Source organism: Miscanthus floridulus, chromosome 8, assembly GCF_019320115.1.
Source record: "Miscanthus floridulus cultivar M001 chromosome 8, ASM1932011v1, whole genome shotgun sequence".
Lineage (NCBI taxonomy): Eukaryota > Viridiplantae > Streptophyta > Magnoliopsida > Poales > Poaceae > Miscanthus > Miscanthus floridulus.
This window is the reverse complement of record NC_089587.1, coordinates 56,504,392-56,527,399: the sequence shown is the minus strand read 5'-3', so window position 1 is coordinate 56,527,399 and position 23,008 is coordinate 56,504,392. Positions and strand designations below refer to the sequence as shown.

Genomic DNA, 23,008 nt, shown 5'->3' with positions numbered 1-23,008 from the left:
GCATCTGACACGCCATAGCCCAGAGTGCTCGTCCATCGGCAAATGAACAGATAGAACACGGCAGGCGAGCCAGGGTGCTGTGCCGCGCCAAGGCAGTTATCGGGCACCGCTGGTGGCGGCAGAACTAACACCAGCCGGCGAGACTCCCTCATTCCAGTAACAATTGTTTCTGGGCGTTGTTGGGATCAAATCGACCACAGGAGTGTAAAACTCAAAGCAGAACATTGACGAACTGATACTGACCATTAACCTAACGATGAAACGACATAACACGATGCTGTGCTGCAAACACAATATCTTATCTATATCCCTAAAGCAATACCACGTATACATGGAAAGCTGGATAAATGTCAGTTACGTCAAAATAGCATCTGGCAAGCCCATGAAATCGTGCGGCACATTTTCCCTTCCCCAACCTCCTCCAGACAGCGAGTACAGAGATTGAAAGGGTGCATCAGAGTCAGAGCGCAACCATCCAAAGTTAACGGCTTTGAAGTTACAAGCAGACACACAAGGGAGGACACAGGGCTCCAATCCGTCTATGCGCCATCAGTAAGGGTCCCGCTTCGACGTGCTGATGCTGCATTTGGGCAACAAGCATCGATCAGGATATATGTATCGCACAAGCAGAAAATAAAAGGGATGGAGACGATGAAACAGTTCTCAGGGGAGGAGACATTTAGAGAATTGGATTTGTTGTCCCTTATGAAGGCATCACCATACTTGTGCATTTAATCATCACTTTGTTTTGCATTTTAACAGTTGGTATCAGTTTGTTCAACTCACACAATCTTACTGGTAAATACCAGTAGTGCTGCAGAATCAACGAAAACTAAAATGTGTCTTATTGATCTATTTTCCACATAATGGCAACTAGCAAATTCTTCATTTAACCAAAACGCTAGTGGCCCCATAAATCAACAAAATATGTGTATATTGTTGTTGCCTAAGGTACTGTCTAATACTTCCTCCATTTCATAATGTTTGTCAGGCCCACTGTACACATACCTAGATAGCATCGTATTCAATTATTTTTTTAAAAAAAAATGTCTAGTACTCACTAGATAGATCAATTGTTCATCCACCCAACGAGACCAAGAACATTCTGATTTCATCTAAGTTACTCAGCTTCCATGCCTCTTAGGTACGCGGACAGGACAAATGTTGTGAAACAGAGGTAGTGTAGTAACAATTAAATGTTTTAGTTAACACATGTTAGCCAAGATATTAAATAAAATCAGAGTACTACAAATTATTTTACGACATCCCAGGTAATATGGACCAACTTGGCAGGTGCATATATAGTAAAAATGGATGGATGATCTAAAAGAGGACAGCATACTGCTTCCAGGAGCAACATAGATACTTTTTTCCGCAACAAATCATGTTATCGGACGTTAGCAGCATAACGATAATGGAATCAACCGGAGTGAAGATCTCAAATACACACAATTGAATATTGCAGCTTGCAACTTATTTCAATTTGTGAACGAAGGTACAGGAGTGAAGTTCGTGATATAACCTTTTTATTTTCCTAAGAAACCTATATTGAAGAGCCGCAATCAACCAAATGGGAAATAGGCCAAGAATACAGGATAGTGATTGCTTTGCTTTCTATATACATACACATTTGGTGCTGTAAAGCAACATGCAACAGGAAATGAAAAGTCAATAACTATTTACTTGTTTGATACCTCACATAATATGCAGTAACCAAAAGATACATTAAATTCTCAAAGACACACAATTGAATATTGCAACTTTGCAAGTACCAATTTTAGTGAAGTATTTAATATCTACTCACTGTGGCTACCAGCATTCATGTTCTTCCCATCGTTCATGTATATGGTTCTCAGTTTGTTCTTAAATGGAGTGTTTGGATTGGGGAACCAACCCATTCTAGATGGGGTGATGCATCTTCATTCCTCAAATTTAGTGAATGACCCCATTCCTCATACACCAACTCCCAAAAAAAAAGGCCACCAACAGCGGAAGAACAGAGATCCTCTGGTTCTGCGAACACCATCGCTAGTCTTAATATAATAATTCGGAATACGCACTTATAGATGCTCATACTTTGGTCAGATGAACAATTTGAATCCATAACCATAAGAACGGCTACCTATGCAAGTTACCCCAAAACTTGTGCTCCCAAGTCCCAAATCAACTTCTGAAGCTATGCAAATGCAAAACAAAAAAAGAAAGAAGCACCGTTGCAGCTAGACCTGGGATGACGAAGCAGCTAACGAACTTGCATTTGCCTGAATGCACCCATAGACAATGTGTTGGGTAGGGCACAATTCGCTAGGGCCCCCTGTTTCGCACGCCCGTTGGCCGTCGCCATGGTGAATTAACTGTGCACAAAGCCTCTCATTTCCCAGGTAGCGGGAGTTCTCGTACGGGGAAATGTCGAAGTCCACTGTAGGGTAAAATCTCTCATTGGGTAAAACCGACAGTTTCGTGTGAAAACCTCCATGCCTTTGTGGTCCATCGGAACAGGAAGTACATGATGTCGAAATGGAAAGTGCATGAACAGCTCTGACACCTTCAGTTCCCCGTCAGTACCATCAGTATATGCCGCTGCTATTGCTTATTCTATCCCTGAATGCACCTATACAATAGCTAGATAGAGCTAGCGAAACATGTACTATACACGAATACTGCCATACCAGAAACAAATAATCAATTAACACTCCACATAGATCAAACCAAGCCATTAATAATTTGATGGAAGAATTAGTATGCTGCTGCATGGATCACAAACTGAAACTGAAAACCAAACCATTAATACATTGTGTCCACTACCCAATGAAACTGAAAACCAACACTTGCACACCATGGGGTTGATTTCTGTGGAGGCCGCCAAAGCACAGGTCTAAGGACCGGCCCGGTCTCACAGGGCGACGGTGCCGCTGTGTAGGGGTGGGGCAGGGGTTCGGGGGTTTTCTGGGTCTGCGTGAGAATGTCTTCTTCTTAATGCAATGCCTGGGGGTGATCATACCCTTGCATGTCCATTTTTTTTTCTTCTGTGGAGGCATAGAAATCAAACCCAGCCTCTTATTTCAATTTTCAAGCTCACACGCACACAGATAACCAGGCAAACCAAACCAAATGATACATCAGTCGGCCAGTCTCTCAAGAGAGACATACACACGAATTCACACATAAACACCGATGTAACTAACTTGGTTGATGCAAATCCAAGTACGTAGGTATAGCATCAGAAACCAAGTTATTATTTATTCATTCTTAAGAAAACACACCGAAGACTTGCCAAGCAACGCAAACCAACATGGTTGACCACAGCAGCGGCAGCAACAGCAGGACTGCTATAATATATATGGAAGCACCCAATGACAGAGAAGAAAGCACTGTCTGTCATCATCCCGTCGATCCAACACCAGATTAATCTACTGGGAGTGATCCAACATCAGTATGCAGAACAAGAAATGAAATTGACTTGAAATAAATTACTACAAATTAAGGGGAGGAAGTTGCTTGATCATGTGTGTACGTACCTGGAGAAGAAAGCCAGCAGTAAATAGGTGATCACGTCGGCTAGCTCACCGGAGAACCGTGCCCCTCAGGTGACGCCTCTTGTAGTACTTGGAATGGCTCGGCTCGAAGAGGGTGGCGTGGTGGCAAGACTCCATCCCGTCCCACTCCAGCTTGTCCCACCAATCCTTCTCGCAGTCCACAGCCACAAGGCGACCATCTTCGCGGAAGCGACTGCCAGTGGCCAGGAGATGCCTCAGGCTCCAGCATCCTCTGATATAGATGGTCTCGAGCTTGGGAGCAAACATCTTGGCCTCGCATATCTGTTGCAGACTCTGGAGCTCATACAGGTGCAGGCTCTTGAGGTTTGAGAATTCCAGCATGCCTTTTTCATGCAAGGCCTCTATTTTCTCCAGAAACTCTTGCTCCATGTGGAACACCTGTCTGAGGTCACCGCAACAGTGTATGTGGAGAGTCTCCACCTTGGATAAGGTATTGTTCGAAGCCATCGGGAGGACATATCTGAGCCTCGGGCAGAAGTGCAGATGAATAGCCCGCAGTTGTGTAAACGATAAATCACTTGCATCCAACCTTGGATTTCTTGGTCTGCTCCAAATAGAACGGGCCATCAAGAGATGAGCCGCCCAAAAGATTTCCATCTGAGAGAAACATCTCCAATAATAGTTAGTCGCGAAGACAATGTCCAACTTGGGGCATCTCTCCACCCAGCACCACTTGAGCCCATTCTAATCTTATATGCTGCTGCAGAGCGTGAGCAACATCCCATGTCTGATTGTCCTGTCCTCCCTCTATGATCCCATCACAAACCCAGTAGCAGGAAGCATGGGTTGCCCAGTTGTAGTCAATCATCTTCTTAGCTTGGTTATTCAATGACAATAGGTACAAGCAACACTCCGTGGCTATTTTAGGTGTAACACCAAGGCCAAGCTTATGCATGTGCAAAGCGATTTCTCTAGCCTCTTCCTCAAGGTATGCCATCTAATTATCGTCAAGGTCACCATAAGCATAAATATAAATAAAGGTGTGAATTCTCTACCTTTTCAGGAATTTCTCTATTGAGGCGAAGACATCCTCTGAAGGTCCACAGTACCTTAGTACCTAATAATTCGAGCATTGGTATGCCAAAGCTAGCCAAGTCAACTGTGTTACTACTTCCATTGTGAAAGATAACTAAACATCTGTACTGTACTAGGTATCGACCTATCACTCCTGTTATATCTCTAATCTCAGCTCTGGAGCCTTGGTCAACCCCACTGAAATCCTCCTTCTCATCTTGCCTGTCAAAATCAGCCGCTAGCTGTTGAGTGAGCTTAATCTCGTCTACGATCACCCTTTGCAATGCTCTTCGGCTTTTCCATACCGAGCAGTCAATGTGGATGATCTTCTCGAATTTTTCCCGTAAAGAAAGTGCAGGCTGCTCTGCTATAGCTCTAAGCACCGTAGAAGCACCCAATCCATCCCATCCCTCGAAGTAGATGAACCGAGGTGCATCGTTGCTTGTGTCCTCTAAGAAAGGAGCTATTTGTTGTACCGCCGTCTCCATGTCAAACGCCAAAAACCTCTGCATTTTTTTTGTTTGATGCCAACAATTAACTAGTTAAGAAGGCCACAAACACACAGCGACTAGCACAAGCAGCAGAGAGTAGCAATTCCAATATTTCTTTTTCTTCTTTTTTTCTTTGGTTGGAACTTAACATGTGCTCAAAAGCAAATAAACTTATACATCTTTAGTTAATTATTGCATCGGTGATGAAAAAATTTTGTGCACAAGGTTTAAGAATGAGTTAAATGCACCAGAGATCCATTAACTTGTGACGATGTTTCAGTTAGGTCCATTAACTTTCAAAGTGGTTTTTTGGGTCTATAAACTTTGTACGTCGTATCACTTAAGTCCATACCTCTCCATGTTGGCTTCTCGTGCTGACGTGGCATGATGACTGGGCTCAATAAAGCAGGCATTTTGTCAAAAAGACTACAGGCGCACGAGCAGGCACCACCGTCATTGCTGCGGGCGCGCTGGCGAGCCGCTGCTGTGGCCATGCGGGCCCAACCGGCAGCTCGCTTCCAGCGCCCTCCTCCAGCCGCCGCTCTTCCTCCTCGCCGTGACGCGCCAGTGCGCGGCCGCGGTGCCCGCTGGCCGAAGCCGCCCGCGCCGCACTCCCGCGACCCCATCGACGCCACCACCTGGAGCCCCCTCGTCCCCGTCAGGCCGCCGCACCATCGGCTTCACCCGCAAGCTCGTGGCGGCCTCGTCACCAATCCGTGCCGATAGGAGCCCACGAGTCATGATCTCGTCTCGGCTTTGCAAACGCCGAAGACCGCGACGACGCAACCACGGTCCCGCGTCACAGCCCCGAACCCCTGGTGAGCGTTCTCCATTCAAAAGCTTCGGTCTTGTCCCCTGAACAACGCCCTTGCATACCTGACGCTCTTGGTGCCGATGCCTGCAGCCTCACCGACGGCCCCCGCCAGGGGCGGATATGGGCCTTGGGCCACTAGGGCCGTGGCCCTAGGCGTGGCCCAAAATATATACCTTCTATAGTGTATGGAAATTTCTGGGCCAATTGGAAAGCGTTGGGCTAAATCCTCTACTCCAACCGGCCCAGTCACAGTGAGAGAGAGCAGGAGCGCCTCCACCCTCGCGACTCCAGTTGGCATGATTCCACGAGCGCCGCCATCTCCGAGTCACAGGTTGCGGCTCCCGTCCCCGTCGTGTCCGCCGAATCGCAACTCCTCTCCCTCTCCTGCAGTCTGTGCTGCACTGGTTCCCTACTCCGGCTAATCCCTGACCGCCATCGCCGCCGTCCGCCGCTAGGGGCTGTTTGCGCTCCGTGTTGGGTGAGTGGACTTCCTAGACATAGCTGCGCTGGCTAGCGAGCACCGAGCGGGCGAGCGGCGAGCTGGCTACCTGCATCTCGCCTTGGCCGCGTCACGGTATGAGGCAGCACCGTAGCAGAGCAGGGCCACAGCCCACAGAATGCGACAAGACACCTACACCTGAGCACCTGAGCCATGGAGGCTTGGAACTTGGTAAATTTCCCCTTCTCCAATCAAGTTCTATTTTAATGTTGTTTTAAATGTTGAACTCTTTCTAATCTAAAAATTCAATGAATGATTAATTGATTAGAGCAATATTTGTATATTTATTATTATGAATTAGATTAGTTATATCTATATTGGTATTTTGATCTCAAGCAGATGGTATTTTAACTCAGTGCGATCGGTATTTTGACTCGGTGTGGGCGGTATGCATGCTTTAATAATTGATAGTGGCCCTAGGCGTGAAACTAGACGAGCTCCGCCACTGGCCCCCGCGTTCGCTGAACCACCGTCAAAGTCGCCCTCGCCGGTACGCCTGTGACCATGGCCCGTTCCTTCCGCCGTTACCTTCACACAAGACTTGAACATCCTGGTGCTCCACCTTCTCCGTTTTCGTCAGGGACCCGTAGCCGCCATCCTTCGTTGCCCTATTCTTCGTGGACGCGAGCTCGACCCGGACTGCCACGGCCGCTCCTCGACACAGCGGCGACCCCTACACAGCCTCGACCCCGCCTGCACCGCGTGGTCGTCCGCCAGCTAGCCGCCGGTGAGCACCCCAGCCTCAAAGCCCCACCTTTTTGTGTGTTGCCTGTCCTGGTCATCGACACCGGCTGCTCTTGGGCGCTCGCGTCGGTCACACGCCCCGCCTTGGCACCTGTGCGCCCGCAGTCGAGCAGCACGCTGCCACACGCGCATGCATCGCGGACTCGCTACCCGGCTCCTTCGAGCTTTCGGACTCGCCACACACGCATGCACGTTGCCGTGGCCTTCGCTAACCTGTCCGGCCCGCTGCCGCCGGAGCTCGGCGAGCTTGCACGACTCGAGAAGTTGTTCCTGTTGAAGAACCGGCTCGCCGGTGCCATACCGCCGCGGTGGTCCCGCCTCCGCGCGCTGCAGGCTCTCGACCTGTCGGCGCACCGTGACAATGTGGACTTCCGCTGTGGTGGTGGCCTTCGCGGGGATGGCGGTGCTCGCCGTCACCGCATGCTGGCTGCAGCGGCGGTAGCGCGGGCGGGGCACGTGCACGCCCCAACGTCGTCGTCGGGCCGGTGTACCGCATGAAGATGCCGAACGGCGAGGTGATCGCGGTGAAGAAGCTGTGGCGCCAGCCGTCGGCGCAAAAGGAGGGAGGAGGAGGAGCTCCGGCGGCGGAGCCACCACCAAAGCGGCGGAAGGAGCCATCAGCTGATGCGGACGACAACAACAACAGAAACAGGAGCATGCTCGCCGAGGTGGAGGTGCTGGGCCACCACCGGCACAGCAACATCGTCCGGCTGCTGGGGTGGTGCACCGACGGCGAGGCCACGCTGCTCCTCTACGAGTACATGCCGAACGGCAGCCTGGACGACCTCCTGCACGGCGCTGCCGGTGCCGGCGCCGCGGGCAAGGCTGGGCGAGATCCCGGCAGAGGTCGCTCGCCGTGCGCAGAGGAGGGAGATGAGCGAGCTGGGCGTCGAGGCGGGCCAGTGTGGGGAGGGCGAGCCGGCACGGGGAGGAGGGCCACGGCTGAACCTCCATGGCATCGAGGCGGGTCGGCGCGGGGAGACGCGCGAGCCGGGCATGGAGCGGCCGTGGCCGGACCTCCATGGCGCGGGCGGCTTCGGCCAGCGGGCACCGCGGCCGCGCAATGGCGCGTCACGGCGAGGAGGAAGACGGCGGCTAAAGGAGGGCGCTGTGAAGCGAGCTGTCGGTTGGGCCCGCATGGCCACAGCAGCGGCTTGCCAGCGCGCCCGCAGCAGCGACGGCGGTGCCTGCTCGTGCGCCTGTAGTCTTTTTGACAAAATGTCTGCTTTGTTGAGCCCAGTCATCATGCCATGTCAGCACGAGAAGCCAACGTGGAGGGATATGTACCTAAGTGATACGGCGTACAAAGTTTATGGGCCCAAAAAACTACTTTGAAAGTTGATGGACCTAACTGAAACATCGTCACAAGTTAATGGATCTCTTATGAATTTAACTCTTTAAGAATTAATCAAGATGTTTTGTTTTCTAGGACGGCTTTCCACCCAAGGTCAAAATTTTCTCTTGGTTCGCGATCCACGATAAGTGCTGGACGGCCAGTCGCAGAAAGATGAGTGGCTTCCAGGCTTGCGATCTGTGCGCCCTCTGTCATCAGGCTGCTGAGACGATGGATCATCTACTCGTCGATTGCGTCTACACTAGGGGAGTCTAGGCTAGGCTCCCGTTCCAAGCTTGACATCGTGCAGCCGACGCAAAATGAGAACACTGCCCTCCATCAGTGTCTGACCGAAAGAAAACAGTTGCCGAAGGACCTGCGCCGGGGCTTCTTCGCCCTGTTCCTACTAGTCGCATGGATGATGTACATTTTGTTTCTTTGGTTCCTTCTTCGCCCAACGCTTTTTCAATTTCTTTCTAGTTCTTCCTTCAGTGTTGTATAAGCCGTGGCTTATGCGGTGTAACCGTTTTGCTACCCTCTTAATAAAAAACGTGCTCGTTGAGCGCGGTCGCGAAAAAAAATCTTATCAATTTCCGACTATAATTCAAATAGAATTTTGGTACGGTATGTACAATACGGGTACTGCTCGCCACCCTTGTCTCACATGGCTGCCCCCTGCTCGCCGCATGGGTACTCCAACGCTGTACCGTCACGCAGGGCGACGGTGACCACCATCACGGCCCTGAGCGTTGCCATTTGTGCCGTCCTCCGTGGATGCTACAGAGCACGACCCGCTCAGCCAAATTGGCCGGCTGCATCAAGCAGCATATCGCAGCTTTGATACACGACGCCAGGGATGCGGCCCCCCTCCGCGCCGATCTAGCATTCCACCGTGTTGCAGCCCAGGTCGTGCCTGCTAGCTGTCCGTACTTATCCAGGAAGTGTCCGGCTGAGATAAAATTTTCACTGTTTATGCTAACAAATACTGTTCATGATATAATGTTGTGAGAGAAAAACACTGCTCCGACTGAAAAAGGAACCTAACCGAACACTGCCTAGAGCTTGAAGTGAGACTTATATATATATAGAGAGAGAGAGTAGAGGAGGAGAGAATGGATGGGGAAAGGAGGTGGCGAGTTAAGGCAGCCCATGACCAACTTTGGACGATGTGACGCGTGGAACTATTTATTTACATTACATACATATATAAATGCTGGAGTACATCATAGAGTAGAATACGAAATTACATATATATACTAGGTATGTTTCCCATCTCTCCACTCATATTTTGAGAGTGATTATTGCAAAAACAAAACCACTAATAATAAAATTAGTGATTGTTGGGGTGTATGTTCTCAAAGCACCATGTCTATATTTCCAATGGAGTGGGTGTGTGTGGTGTTGGGGGTGGGGGAAGGGGGGGATGCCTCGACTTTTCTCCGCCCTGCCATGATGGGTCTCTGTATAAGAAAGATTAGCAAACTGAAGAAGCTCCAGAGGTCTAGCCCATCTCTACTCCATGACTTCTAGATGGATCTCCACTCCCTAATCCAAGCCCATTTAAAGTTAATTAGACGCGCGTCGTTAATTAATTAATTAATTATATATATATATATATATATATATATATATAGAACTACTATCCTGTAGCTGGCTACAGAATAACTTATTCTGTAGCCACTTTGAGTTACGATAATTACTATATTAATTTACAAGATTATAGTAACTCCTTACTAAGTGGTTTAATATAACGTTATGGTAAATATCCCCATGTGTTATAGTAACCCAACTATCGTAAATATGTATTGACATTACGGTAAATTAGTATATAAAATTATAGTAAATGGAGGTGGCTACAGAATAACTTATTTTGTAGCCGGCTACTGAATAGCCTCTCCCTATATATATATATATATATACAGAGAGAGAGAGAGAGATGGTGCCAACTATGATGGATAAGTCTCATGTGTGGCTGGTCTTTGTGGGGCTGTGATGCTCACATGGTCCTTGTGGCTGTTTTTCTGTTTTTAGGACAGCATCTTAGACTAAAGGACAGCATCTTAGCTAGGACAGCATATTAGCATCTTGGCATATGCTTGGCTGGCTAGCAGCCTATAAATATGTAACCTCAACTCCTCAGGTTGGTATGGCATTTGTGTGAGCTTGTGTGAGAAATAGACAAGAAAATTGCCCCAACTCCTAGTGTCATCCTCTCTCGATGAGAGTAAGAATTCTCCTACTACCAAGAGTGAGAATTCAGCGACTAACAACTGGTATCAGAGCCGTATTATCCTGTAGCCTGAGCATCTCTTGCTCATCTTCTCTCCCAGCCCCACAACAGCCCCAGCTGTTGGCAGCAGCAGCTCCTCTGGCCGCTCCTGTTCACTCCTCTCCCAGCTCGTCTGAAGCAGCCCTCTCCCCACGCAGCAGCCCCCCGGTAGCGCGTCATGTCCGCAGGGCAGTCTCAGCGCTCGGTCGCCTCGAGCACGCGACGTCGGCAGGAGGCCGAACTTGCCGCGGCAGAGGAACGCGAGCGAGCGGTGGTAGAGACCGCTGCGGCGGCGGCAAGGGCGTCGAGGCTAGCAGCGGCGGAGCTGGCAGCAGCCAGAGCAGAGGCGGAAGCAGCGGCGGCGGCGAATGCAGCGCGTGCGGCGGCGGCGGAGGTCGAGGCTCTGCGCGGCAGCATCGGCAGCTCCATTTCCGCTGACGACACCGCCGACGCGGACCTCGAGCTGCTAGAGAGGGAGGCAGTGCGAGCGCGGGCGGCGCAGTGGGCAGCCGCGCACGTCCACGAGCGTGGCGGCAGCCCAGACAGGCGCGGACGCGCCGGTGGCGCTCTTGGAGGAGGCGCGCACGGCGGTGGTGCTCCTGGGGCAGCCGCGCACGCCCACGAGCGCGGCGGCAGCCCAGACAGGCGCGGACGCGCCGGTGGCGCTCCTGGAGGAGGCGCGCACGGCAACGGTGGCGGACGAGTCGATGGAGAGCGCGGCCTTCACAGGCAGCGTGGCTCTCTCTCCCCGGATCGGTACCGACGGGTCGATGGAGAGCGCGGCCTTCACAGGCAGCGTGGCTCTCTCTCCCCGGATCGGTACCGTGGTTACCACGGGCTCCAGGCTGTTGTCAGGGACGTCGGTCCCGGCGGTGGGTGGCCTACCCTCACCAAGACCAACTACGTCGAGTGGGCTGCGGTGATGAGGGTAAAGCTCCAGGTGCGGCACATGTGGGAGGCAGTCCGGTACGGCGACGTCGACTACGATCTAGATCGACGGGCGCTGGATGCTCTTATCGCTGCAGTCCCGCCCGAGATGCAGTTCTCGCTTACGAGCAAGCGGGCTGCCAAGGAGGCTTGGGACGCCATCGCTGCGGCACGCATCGGCAGCGACCGCGCCCGCAAGTCCACACTGCAGGCACTTCGCAAGGAGTGAGAGAACCTGGCCTTCAAGCCAGGTGAGGACGTTGATGACTTTGCTCTCCGTCTCAACACTCTGTTGCAGAAGATGGTGCAGTTCGGCAATGACACTTACGGCGAGGAGAGAGCTGCCAAAAAGCTCTTCCGCTACGTCCCCGAGAAGTACAAGCAGATGGCCCGCTCGATCGAGTCTCTGCTGGATCTCTCCACGATGTCGATCGAGGAGGCGATAGGTCGCCTCAAGGTCGTCAACAGCGATGAGCCACAGTCCCTCTCGGGGGGCCCATCACCACTGGCGGGAAGCTCCTTCTCACTCGGGAGCAGTGGCTTGCCAGCCAAGGTGACCGAAGGAAGGGGGAGCCTTCTTCCGCGACAGGCGGCCGCAAGCGTGGCAAGCCACGCAGAGACGCCTAGGCCGGGGCGCGAGGACGTGCCGAGGGTGATGCCCGCGGAGGCGCCCAGGGCGGCGCCGCCGACAGGCACAAGCCGGCACGAGACGACGCCTGCTGCAACTGCGGCCAGCTCGGCCATTGGGCCAAGGACTGTCGACAGCCACGACGCGGCCAGGCCCACGTCGCACAGGCGAAGGAGGAGGAGCCGGCTCTGTTCATGGCACATGCCAGCATCGAGCTACCTCCAGCGGCACCGGCCGCAGCGGCTCTCCTCCACCTTGACGAGCCAAAAGCACACGCCCTCCTCGGCGACAGCTCCAGCAACGACAAGACTGACGGGTGGTGCCTCGACACCGGCGCCACCCATCACATGACCGGTCGACGGGAGTTCTTCACCGAGCTTGACTCTAGCGTCCGAGGCCCCGTTAAGTTTGGGGATGCCTCCGGCGTGGAGATCAAGGGCGTCGGCTCCATCATCTTCACCGCAGTGTCTGGTGAGCATAGGCTGCTCACCGAAGTCTACTACATCCCCGCGTTGAGAAACTCCATCATCAGCTTGGGACAGCTGGATGAGAACGGTTCGCGCGTGGTGGTTGAGGACGGAGTCATGAGGATTTGGGATCATCGTCGTCGCCTTCTTGCCAAGGTATCCAGAAGCGCAAATCGACTCTACGTCCTTAATGTGCAGATGGCACAACCCCTCTGTCTCGCTGTTCGTCGGGACGACAAGGCGTGGCAGTGGCACGAGCGTTTCGGGCACCTTCACTTTGAGGCCCTGAAGCGGCTCAGTGCCACGGAGATGGTGCGAGGCCTGCCGTGCCTCGACCATGTGGAGCAGCTCTGCGACGTCTACGTGTTGACGAAGCAGAGGCGACTCCCCTTTCCCCAGCGGGCGAGCTTTCAAGCCAAGGAGAGGCTCGAGCTCGTGCACGGGGACTTGTGTGGCCCGGTGACACCGGCCACACCGGAAGGACGACGCTACTTCCTGCTGCTCGTTGACGACCTCTCCCGCTACATGTGGGTGATGGTCCTCGGCAGCAAGGAAGAGGCTGCGGACGCCATCAGACGCGCGCAGGCTGCTGCGGAGGCGGAGTGCGGCCGCAAGCTGCGCGTGCTGCGCACCGACAACGGCGGCGAATTCACGGTGGCTGAATTCGCGTCGTACTGCGCCGACGAGGGCATTCAGCGCCACTACTCCGCGCCGTACAGCCCGCAGCAGAACGACGTCGTCGAGCGGCGCAACCAGACGATTGTGGGGATGGCTCGGGCCCTCCTCAAGCAGAGGGGGATGCCGGCTGTCTTCTGGGGAGAGGCGGTGGTGACGGCCGTCTACATCCTCAACCGCTTGCCTACCAAGGCGCTCGACGGCAGGACGCCGTACGAGGCTTGGCATGGGCGCAAGCCCGCGGTCTCCCACTTGCGGGTCTTCGGCTGCCTCGCGTTCGCCAAGGAGCTTGGCCACATCAGCAAGCTCGACGACAGGAGCACTCCGGGAGTGTTCATCGGCTACGCGGAGGGCTCGAAGGCCTACCGCATCCTCGACCCGAAGACACAGCGTGTGCGCACGGCGCGCGACGTTGTGTTCGACGAAGGGCGAGGATGGGCGTGGGACAAGGTGGTGGACGATGGCTCGGCTCCGACGTACGACGACTTCACTGTCGAGTACGTCCACTTCGAGGGAGCTGGGGGAGTAGGCAGCTCTTCTTCGGCGAGCGCGTCTACCCCAGTCCCCGAGCCTCCACCGACCCCGGCGCCTGCTACACCGACAGCTCTACGCTCTCCAGCCAGGACCTCGGCTACGATGAGTTCTTCGCCGGCTTCACCACAGCCGGCAACGCCACGCACTCCAACACCGACAGGCACCTCTCCGGGCACGTCTACTCCAACACCAGCTCGTGTCGAGCACAGCCCGGTTGAGCTCGCTACTCCGCTCTCTCACGACGAGGAGCGCATCGACGCGTACCACGACGGCGAGCCGTTGCGGTACCGTACGATGGAGAACCTTCTCGACGACCAGTTGGTGCCGGGACTGGTGCCTCACGACTTGGAGGACCTGGAGGCGCAGTTGCACCTTGCATGTGACGACGGCGAGCCTCGGTCGTTCGCAGAGGCCGAGAGACACGCGGCATGGCGCGCCGCGATGCGGTTGGAGATGGATGCGGTTGAGAAGAACCACACCTGGGAGCTTGCTGACCTTCCTCGTGGCCACCGCGCGATCACCCTTAAGTGGGTGTACAAGCTGAAGAGGGATGAAGCCGGCGCCATCATCAAGCACAAGGCTCGCTTGGTGGCACGAGGTTTCGTGCAGCAGGAGGGGGTCGACTTCGACGACGCCTTTGCTCCCGTGGCACGGATGGAGTCCGTGCGACTCCTCCTTGCGCTAGCTGCCCAGGAGGGCTGGCGTGTTCATCACATGGATGTCAAGTCGGTGTTCTTTAACGGCGACTTGAAGGAGGTCTACGTGCACCAGCCGCCGGGATTTGCGATCCCCGGCAAGGAGGGCAAGGTGCTCCGCCTGCGCAAGGCCCTCTATGGCTTGCGGCAGGCACCGAGGGCGTGGAATGCCAAGTTGGATTCCACGCTAAAGGGGATGGGCTTCGAGCAAAGCCCGCACGAGGCGGCCATCTACCGACGGGGCAATGAAGGAAATGCCCTGCTGGTGGGTGTCTACATCGACGACTTGGTGATCACCGGCACCAAGGATGCGGAGGTGGTGGCATTCAAGGAAGAGATGAAGGCCATCTTCCAGATGAGTGACCTGGGGCCTCTCTCCTTCTACCTAGGAATCGAGGTACACCAGGATGACTCTAGGATCACGCTTCGACAGACCGCCTACGCCAAGCGCGTCGTTGAGCTAGCTGGGCTCACCGACTGCAACCCAGCTCTCACTCCGATGGAGGAGAGGCTGAAGCTGAGCCGCGACAGCACGACGGAGGAGGTGGACGCTACGCAGTACCGGCGTCTTGTGGGGAGCCTTCGCTACCTCGCCCACACACGACCGGACTTGGCATTCTCCGTCGGCTACGTTAGTCGGTTTATGCAGCGACTGACGACGGAGCATCAGCAGGCTGTGAAGAGGATCATCCGCTATGTTGCGGGGACTCTCGACCACGGCCTCTACTACCCGAGGTGTCCTAGGGCGGCACACTTCGTCGGGTACAGCGACAGCGACCACGCCGGCGACATCGACACCAGCAAGAGCACGAGCGGGATCCTCTTCTTCCTCGGCAAGTGCCTCGTTAGCTGGCAGTCGGTCAAGCAGCAGGTGGTGGCCCTGTCCAGCTGCGAGGCCAAGTACATAGCGGCCTCCACTGCTTCGACTCAGGCGCTCTGGCTCGCTCGACTGCTTGGTGATATCCTCGGCAGAGACACTAGAGCGGTGGAGCTCAGGGTGGACAGCAAGTCCGCTCTGGCCCTGGCAAAGAACCCCGTGTTCCACGAACGTAGCAAGCACATCCGGGTGAGGTACCACTTCATCCGAGGCTGTTTGGAGGAAGGGAGCATCAAGGCGAGCTACATCAACATCAAGGACCAGCTTGCGGACCTGCTCACCAAGCCCCTTGGGAGGATCAAGTTCTTTGAGCTCTGCTCCAGGACCGGGATGATTCAACTCTCCCACAAGACGACGCACAAGACTTAGGGGGAGAATGATGGATAAGTCTCATGTGTGGCTGGTCTTTGTGGGACTATGATGCTCACATGGTCCTTGTGGCTGTTTTTCTGTTTTTAGGACAGCATCTTAGACTAGAGAACAGCATCTTAGAGGACAGCATCTTAGACTAGAGGACAGCATCTTAGCTAGGACAGCATATTAGCATCTTAGACTAGCATCTTGGCATATGCTTGGCTGGCTAGCAGCCTATAAATATGTAACCCCAACCCCTCAGGTTGGTATGGCATTTGTGTGAGCTTGTGTGAGAAATAGACAAGAAAATTATCCCAACTCCTAGAGTCATCCTCTCTCGATGAGAGTAAGAATTCTCCTACTACCAAGAGTGAGAATTCAGCGACTAACAAACTAGCAGTGACAACCATATATGAAATTAAGAAGCATAGAGTACCTTGGCAACTTGCTACAGTGTATGTATATATAAAATCCTGAGCTGCGATCGGTGGTGCTGTCTGCTGTCTGCTGTGTATATTTTTGTTACGTGTGTGTGTAGAGGACAGAGGAGAGGTAGTACTATGCTAGAGTCCGAGAGCTGCCTGCGATGAGCTCCCCATTCGGTTGCTGATATGATATATGCGGGTGTTCTTTGCTTGGGGCTGGAGCCAAAGAATAAAGATGCATGGAACCAACTGTCGTCCTGCAAAGTGCAAACCAGCTCAAGTAGCTCAATGATTCGGTTTAACGGAGTTGATGGCTCATTATTCATGTCTGTGTACTTTTTAAACTCTCATTACAGTTCTATTTAGCTTTGTTTTCAGCCAAACTTTTCTTACCTTGGCCATGTTTTAAAGAAAAAATATATTAGCATCTACAAATTCTATTCTACTAAATACACTATGTTGATACTATAGATTTTTTTTTATAAACTTAATCAAAGTTAGAAGTTTCACTTACGATAAAGCCAAAGTAACTATAGTTTGGAACGTGAGGGAGTATCGAACATGACTAAGAACTTCATTGTGCTCAGCAAATCAGCATGACAAAGGTGCACACCATGGTATGTCACATCCCATTGCCTTAATCCCACTTTAGCAAGCTTAACCATCACTAGGATCGATTTTTGCACCCGCCCAGGCTTTTACCAATCTAAAAACAACAGCAAGTCTTGACAAAGGGTAAGTCGTCTAAATCCATGCTATTTGAACAGTTGAGGTCCTGCACTTTTCACCCCGCCAGACATGAATTCTCCTCTTTGCTGGTTCATTCTACATGAAGTCGGTACCAAAGGCAACCATGACAAGGCCTTTACAATGTGCTATTCCAGTCCCAACTCTGCACCTGCTAGCTTTCACAGCACAGCTGAACATGGCATTGGCAATTTGGCATCCAGCACAAGCTTCCCCTTTCGTGTACTAGGTTCTGACCTTATTTACAAACTCGCAATAAATATTTGAAAACAGTGGCCAAAGATAAATCTGCTCTCTTACCGTTAATCAACAATCTCGGTACTGCTCAACAAATAAAATAGAATGACTGCCAGGGGTAGATAGTAGCTACTTCAAAGCACCCGGATCCTGGCCAAGCAACCTGCCTTGTGCTGGAAGCAGCGAGCACTGCCATTCAGCTTTGCCCTCTCCATGAAGAAGCTCCCCGTCGACGCCACAACCATTGTGAGTATTGCCAACTGGCCTAATCTTTACTTCTTTTATCTGCGAGCAATTATTGTTGCAAAACAAAATGCCATGTCAGTGGAAGGTCATTTACAAAGCAAGGCATCTGATTGAATCTATTAGGCATCCTGTACTCTAGGAAAGAGCTTGCTATTAAGTTCAAGGATGTCTAGAATTGGGATCGTAAGCCTAGTTACATGAGCTGCCACAAGAAGTGATGTAAACAAATACAAGAAAGTCACAATACCTTGACATATTCTACGTAAGGGAGTAAAAGATGCCAGCAAAGCTGATAGGCGACAAAGAAGCAAAATAGTCTGAGTCTGCCACTTCCATGGACAAGAATCAAGTCCAGACTGCCATCGTCATGCTGAGCTTTTGGTGCAATAACTGGAGACAGTAACCCCTGGGCAGGCTTGCAAAAGTGATTGCAGACAAAAATGCCAAGAAACTCCCCATTCCTGGTAACCCAATTATCTTCAATCCTACCATTGATTTGTGTACCTCTCCTAACCTTGCCATCATCAGAAAGCTGTTCATGACATTTTTCAGTCAGTGGTCTCAATTCAGAATTTCTCCCTGGTGATGCAGGGAGATAGTCTACCTCAAATCTGTACTGAGGTAATGAAAGAAACTTCAGAAAGCCAGCAACAACATAACGGAAGGGACCAAACTGCATGCGGAAGTTTTCAGACAGTTGCAGAACTGCAGAGAAAAAAAAAGTGTTAAGCTTTAAGATGAATAGATAGATGATTTATATAGGAACAAAGGGTATATAGAAGATAAGATGCGTCAGATTAAGAACATATGAAATTTGTGGGTTTCCGAGTAGAGTTTTCAATCAATAAGAGGTAATCAAGCAAGAACTAGAAAATAATAACAATGGTGGCATGTTTGATAGCGGTGGTGCAAATTTAAAGTATTTAGGCATCTTTATTTCTTGAGAGTATGAACATAACAGATTGTTGGAGCAATTCAATTAGCCAGGCACAAACCAGCATATCCATATATCTAATCTAATTCTAAGTTGGCAAGGCCATGAGTTGAAGTTCTGTTACTTATTTTTGTTCTTACTTCTAAGTTCTGCTGTATTATATGGTTTCAAACCCATGTTAAGCCCCTTTCATTCGTACTAGCAACTAAGACAAAAACAATAATTATCACTTTCTTGCTTGAGGCCATACCTTACTTATGGCTCTCTAGATACCAAATAACTGACAGAAAAAACAGTTACATATAATTTGATTAATTTCTAACCTACATCGACAGCATTGGGATCATTTCGATGGTAGAGTTAAGATGGCAAGGGCATCACATCAGATTATCAGAATTAGATGTGCAGAAGAATGAAAAGTTACCATCAGCTACGAAACCATAGTAGGAAGCTGTCAAACCAAAATGAGTCACTCCAGCTTGGATCCATTTTACGGCAAACACATCTATTGGTGTGAAACCTCCCTGCAGAAGAATGGCCTTACAAATTAATATGTACTGTTAAGTTTGATGATATGCTGAGTCAGAGAAATCCTGGGTTGTACAATCTAGTATGAAATAAATGAACATGACATAACCAAGGTACCTTAGCTAAAGCAATTGCAGCAGAAACAGGATCCCTGATGCCAAGAACAGTCCACACCAATGAATTATCAGAACCAGCAGGTATTATCCCAATGGGAAATTGAATTGCCACTTCAAAATCGTCTCTACTAAGTAATCCATTCAAAACCTGCATTAAAAAATAGAAATATGTCATCAGCAGGATAGATAACTTCAGACTAGGAAAAACAATAAAAAATGCTTCTACACATGCCCAGGGTGCACTTGTGTCCACCACCAGTTGAAGACAGATAACTGCCAGTGCTTCATAGTACATACTAGTCCAAACTACTATAAACAACTGCTGCTAGAGGTCAGCCATAACCATGAGCTAAAACTGGTAGCTTTTATATGAGAGCAATGAGAACAGTCCCATCTAACAGACATGTTTTATATGTAGTAGATGCAAAGAAAACTTGATTCCAAAAAGCAAATTGTATTCCAGTTTATTTTCTATACAGAAAGAAAGAAATATAGAAAAAGAGATGACCTCATTGACGATCCCATCACCACCAACACATATAATACCTGTAAACAAGAAAAAAAAAATAGCATCTTGAAAAGTGAAATATACAGGAACTTGATTGCAAAAAAGAAAGAAAGAAAAAGATACACAATTGATATTACCATCAGGGAATTTTTTGAGGTCAACAGTAGAAGAAAGAACCTTTGCATGACCAGCATATGCTGTTTCGATGACTTTCATCTTGAAGCCTGAAAGCTGCACCAAATCAAAATTCAAACGCAAACATATATAAATTACAGGTAAGAAAGAAGTGTATCTGAGGTTTTCTTCTAACACATACAGGATCTATTTTTTCACGGTTATTTACAGAACTAAACTGGTGATAATACTCATTTCTCTGGATATGACAGAAACTTTGATGAATGAATCAACATAAGTGTTAATAATTAATAGGAAGGTTTTGACTAAAAAAGGTAGGAACGTGTTACCTTCAATGTTGATTGCACTTTCTTGTAGAAAACATCCCGAGAGCTTCGGAATCCAGAATTAGGATTCAAAATGACAAGCACTTTACGAATAGCTCCCTGTTTTGTATTTGATTGGTCTTGCAAAACATTGATTGATAAATAGTTGGGCACTTCTTCTCTGCAGGAGGTACTAAGGTCTGATGAACAGTGTGGTACGAACTTCCTCTTCTGGGTTAAAATGTAAGTGTTCCACTGAATTAATTTCCTTAATTTACGAGGCAAAGGCATCTGGTCCACTGGCGAACTTTGTAAATTAGTGGTATGAGAATACTGATAGTAGTAGTTTCTTGCACGACATGTACTGTAGGTGAGGCATCCATTAATTCCATTAACAGCAGCACTACAGGAAACCTGCCATGGTGATTACCGTGCATATGAGGAAAAGTGCAAAGAAATAACCACTAACTTAGACAGCATTGGTTAGGGTACACAGACTGTCAGGCAGGTGTATATAAACAATGACTGTTACAACAGATGATCTCAAAAGAGGTATTTTTTACACACTTGTTACAGATTAAAGCAAACAAGTAAGCCAGCACCCATGTGGTAGAGCCTATAAGGTAGACCATGCATCGATATTTGATACTATCTCTGGGCAGAAATAAATGTTGTCTCCGACCATATAATTGTACTAGCTGCAGGCAAAGCCCGCCAGCCGATCAGAATCTCATTAATTTTAACCAGAGGGAGCAAGATATTTGATACTCCCTATGATCCCAAATATAAGTCCATCTAGTCTTCTCTCGAATCCACCAAATATAAATCCATCAAAACTTGGAGGCACCTTTTACCTTTTATTCTAATTCTTCCAAGTTGACCCCTACTAGGCACAATAATCAATGCAATAAACTTGCCATCTATGTTAATTTTAGCATTAATTGGTGTACAATGGCCCCATTGCACTACTCACCTTCTAAGCAGCATGGATACGGATACGTGTATCGGTATCGGACGGATACGGATACGCCATTTTTTGAGGAAACCTGATACGTGGATACATTTTATTATTTTTTTTAAAAATAATAAAGGACATTAAAATTATTGGCAGCGTATGGATGGATGCTCTCTAGAGACTACTCCAATCATTTCACAGTTCTAGTTGCTACTTCTACCTGTGCTGGCAGTTGGTGGGGTATTTTTGGCATATAAATGTACAGCACGTCTTCCCTGCCTGTGCTTAGCTGGGCCCAAGATTAGATTTTTTAATCTTCTTTCTCTCCCCCAACATTCTTCCCCACACGGCGCCCCTTCAATCAGCCGTCTGCGCGACTGCGCTCCTGCTGGCCTGCTCCTCGCAGCTCCTCCTCCACCGGCGCCGTGCCTTCCTCCTCCCACGCCGGTGACCGAGGTCCCTCTCGGGGCAGGCGGCCGAGCGACCATGGCTGCGCCCCACTCCACCCCAAGCGCATGGCCAGCGGGCGGCCCGCTCGGCGCGGATGCAGCACGCGGACCTCGCCAGTGCAGAGCTCGCCCAGCGCGGGGTGCGGCACGGCGCGTGGCCAGCGGGCAGCCCGCCCGGTGCAGATGCAGCACGGACCTCGCCAGCGCGGGTGTGGCGCGGCGCGTGGCTGGCGAGTAGCCCACCCAGTGTGTGTGGGATAGGCCATAGTATATCACAGGTTAGTGGTGGGTAGGCTAGGCCGTATCGCAAACGCCCAAACAGCTTGGATACGTATCAGTCCACGTATCGGAATTTAGTTTTATTTATTTTTTTGCCGATATTTCACGGATACATATCCGCCGCGTATCCACTGCGTATCCATATTGGATACGTATCCGATACGGGATACGTGGCCAACCTCACGTATCCGTGTAACATAGCTCACCTTAATTCTTGTGTCCAAGTGCAAATGGACTTATATTTGGGAAAGGAGAGTAGCTTACATTACAATGGCTCTATGAAAAATTTGGTACAAATATCATCAGACTTAAAAAGCAAACATATATGCCCCAAATATTCAATTAATTGTGTGCTACATGACGAATTCATTAGCTGCATAAGATCTGAAACTTCATCTAGCTTCCCCATTTTGACACAACGAGGACACTAACTGCACAACAGTGCGCAAGCAACATACCCCCCAAAGCTATTAGCTTTGTCCCCATCGGCTCGGCTACTCATCATAAGGTAAGAAATCTGATCCATTCCTCCCAACCCTCTCTCATCTTGTCCTCGAATTCCAGAAGTCAATCGGCCTGTTCGTTGGTTTCTGAGCCCGCTGATGCTGGTTTGTTGAGTCGCTGATAAGACGAGCGAAAATAACTTTTCCCCTCCGCGTCCTCGCGCCCTCACTCAGCGACCAAATCCAATCGACAGCTACCGACGCGGACCAAACATGAAAGCAAAATACACACAGGGGGGCGAATAGAACGGAAGGGAGAACTCACCGGGGGGCGGACAAGGCTTCTAGAGCTCATGATCGCTCCCGGCGCGGGGCAGCTCCACGAGATCCAGTGGCGGCCTCCGTCCCTGCCCCCCGCGTCTCTTCCTGTCGTCACCGCACGGCAGCAGAGCAAGCCGCCGCGCGCGTGACTCGCGGCGAGGGGGGCGGCGGCGAGCCGGGGATCGGCTGGGGAGGGGAGAGGAGCAGCGTCAGGCCGCACTTCTCAATCAAGTTCTTTCTCCTTTGTTTTTTCGGTGCGGGGAAATTCGTCCTTTTCAGCCTTGTTTAGTTCCCACAACTTTGACACTAAAAAAATTCATGTAACATCTACATGTATAGAATATTAAAAATAGATGAAATTAAAAACTAATTGCACAGTTTAGTTGTACTTTGTGAGATAAATATTTTAAGTCTAATTACTCAATGGTTAGACAATTATTACCAAATACAAATAAAATGCTACATTAGGGAATCTGACACTATTCAAACTTTGCACATCTGA

General features: G+C 50.4%; 2 protein-coding genes across 4 annotated transcripts; both read right to left on the bottom strand.

Moving 5' to 3' along the window:
• Window positions 1-378: 378 nt before the first annotated feature.
• Window positions 379-22,764, bottom strand: LOC136476436 (sphingoid long-chain bases kinase 1-like). 3 transcript variants are annotated; one of them, XM_066474258.1, is made up of 10 exons: window positions 22,511-22,764; window positions 20,084-20,473; window positions 19,757-19,850; window positions 19,620-19,657; window positions 19,113-19,259; window positions 18,892-18,991; window positions 17,781-18,238; window positions 16,818-17,572; window positions 16,315-16,560; window positions 379-580 (listed from the first exon to the last, which is right to left on the bottom strand). In XM_066474258.1, exons 1-8 carry the CDS (start codon window positions 22,538-22,540, stop codon window positions 17,417-17,419), a joined length of 1,413 nt encoding a protein of 470 aa, XP_066330355.1. In that variant the 5' UTR covers window positions 22,541-22,764; the 3' UTR covers window positions 379-580; window positions 16,315-16,560; window positions 16,818-17,416. The 3 variants fall into 3 exon arrangements, with proteins under 3 accessions (XP_066330355.1, XP_066330354.1, XP_066330356.1); XM_066474257.1 differs by lacking the exon at window positions 379-580 and adding an exon at window positions 4,091-5,077; XM_066474259.1 differs by lacking the exon at window positions 379-580 and adding an exon at window positions 4,091-5,077 and having other exon boundaries at window positions 17,351-17,572.
• LOC136469117 (uncharacterized) lies at window positions 3,101-5,059 on the bottom strand. The gene is made up of 4 exons (XM_066467438.1): window positions 4,607-5,059; window positions 4,324-4,494; window positions 3,519-4,241; window positions 3,101-3,410 (listed from the first exon to the last, which is right to left on the bottom strand). The coding sequence occupies exons 1-3, from the start codon at window positions 5,057-5,059 to the stop codon at window positions 3,564-3,566; spliced, it is 1,302 nt and encodes a 433-aa protein (XP_066323535.1). The 3' UTR covers window positions 3,101-3,410; window positions 3,519-3,563.
• Window positions 22,765-23,008: the final 244 nt, after the last annotated feature.

Coding starts and splice junctions, on each gene's coding strand:
- LOC136469117 (XM_066467438.1), bottom strand. CDS start 5,059: ATGGAGACGGCGGTACAACAAATAGCTCCTTTCTTAGAGGACACAAGC. Junction 4,495..4,606: donor TCGAATTATTAGGTACTAAG/GTACTGTGGACC, acceptor GACGATAATTAG/ATGGCATACCTTGAGGAAGA. Junction 4,242..4,323: donor CCCATGCTTCCTGCTACTGG/GTTTGTGATGGG, acceptor ATATAAGATTAG/AATGGGCTCAAGTGGTGCTG.
- LOC136476436 (XM_066474258.1), bottom strand. CDS start 22,540: ATGAGCTCTAGAAGCCTTGTCCGCCCCCCG. Junction 20,474..22,510: donor GAAGCCTTGTCCGCCCCCCG/GTGAGTTCTCCC, acceptor TCACCATGGCAG/GTTTCCTGTAGTGCTGCTGT. Junction 19,260..19,619: donor GTGATGGGATCGTCAATGAG/GTCATCTCTTTT, acceptor TTTTTAATGCAG/GTTTTGAATGGATTACTTAG.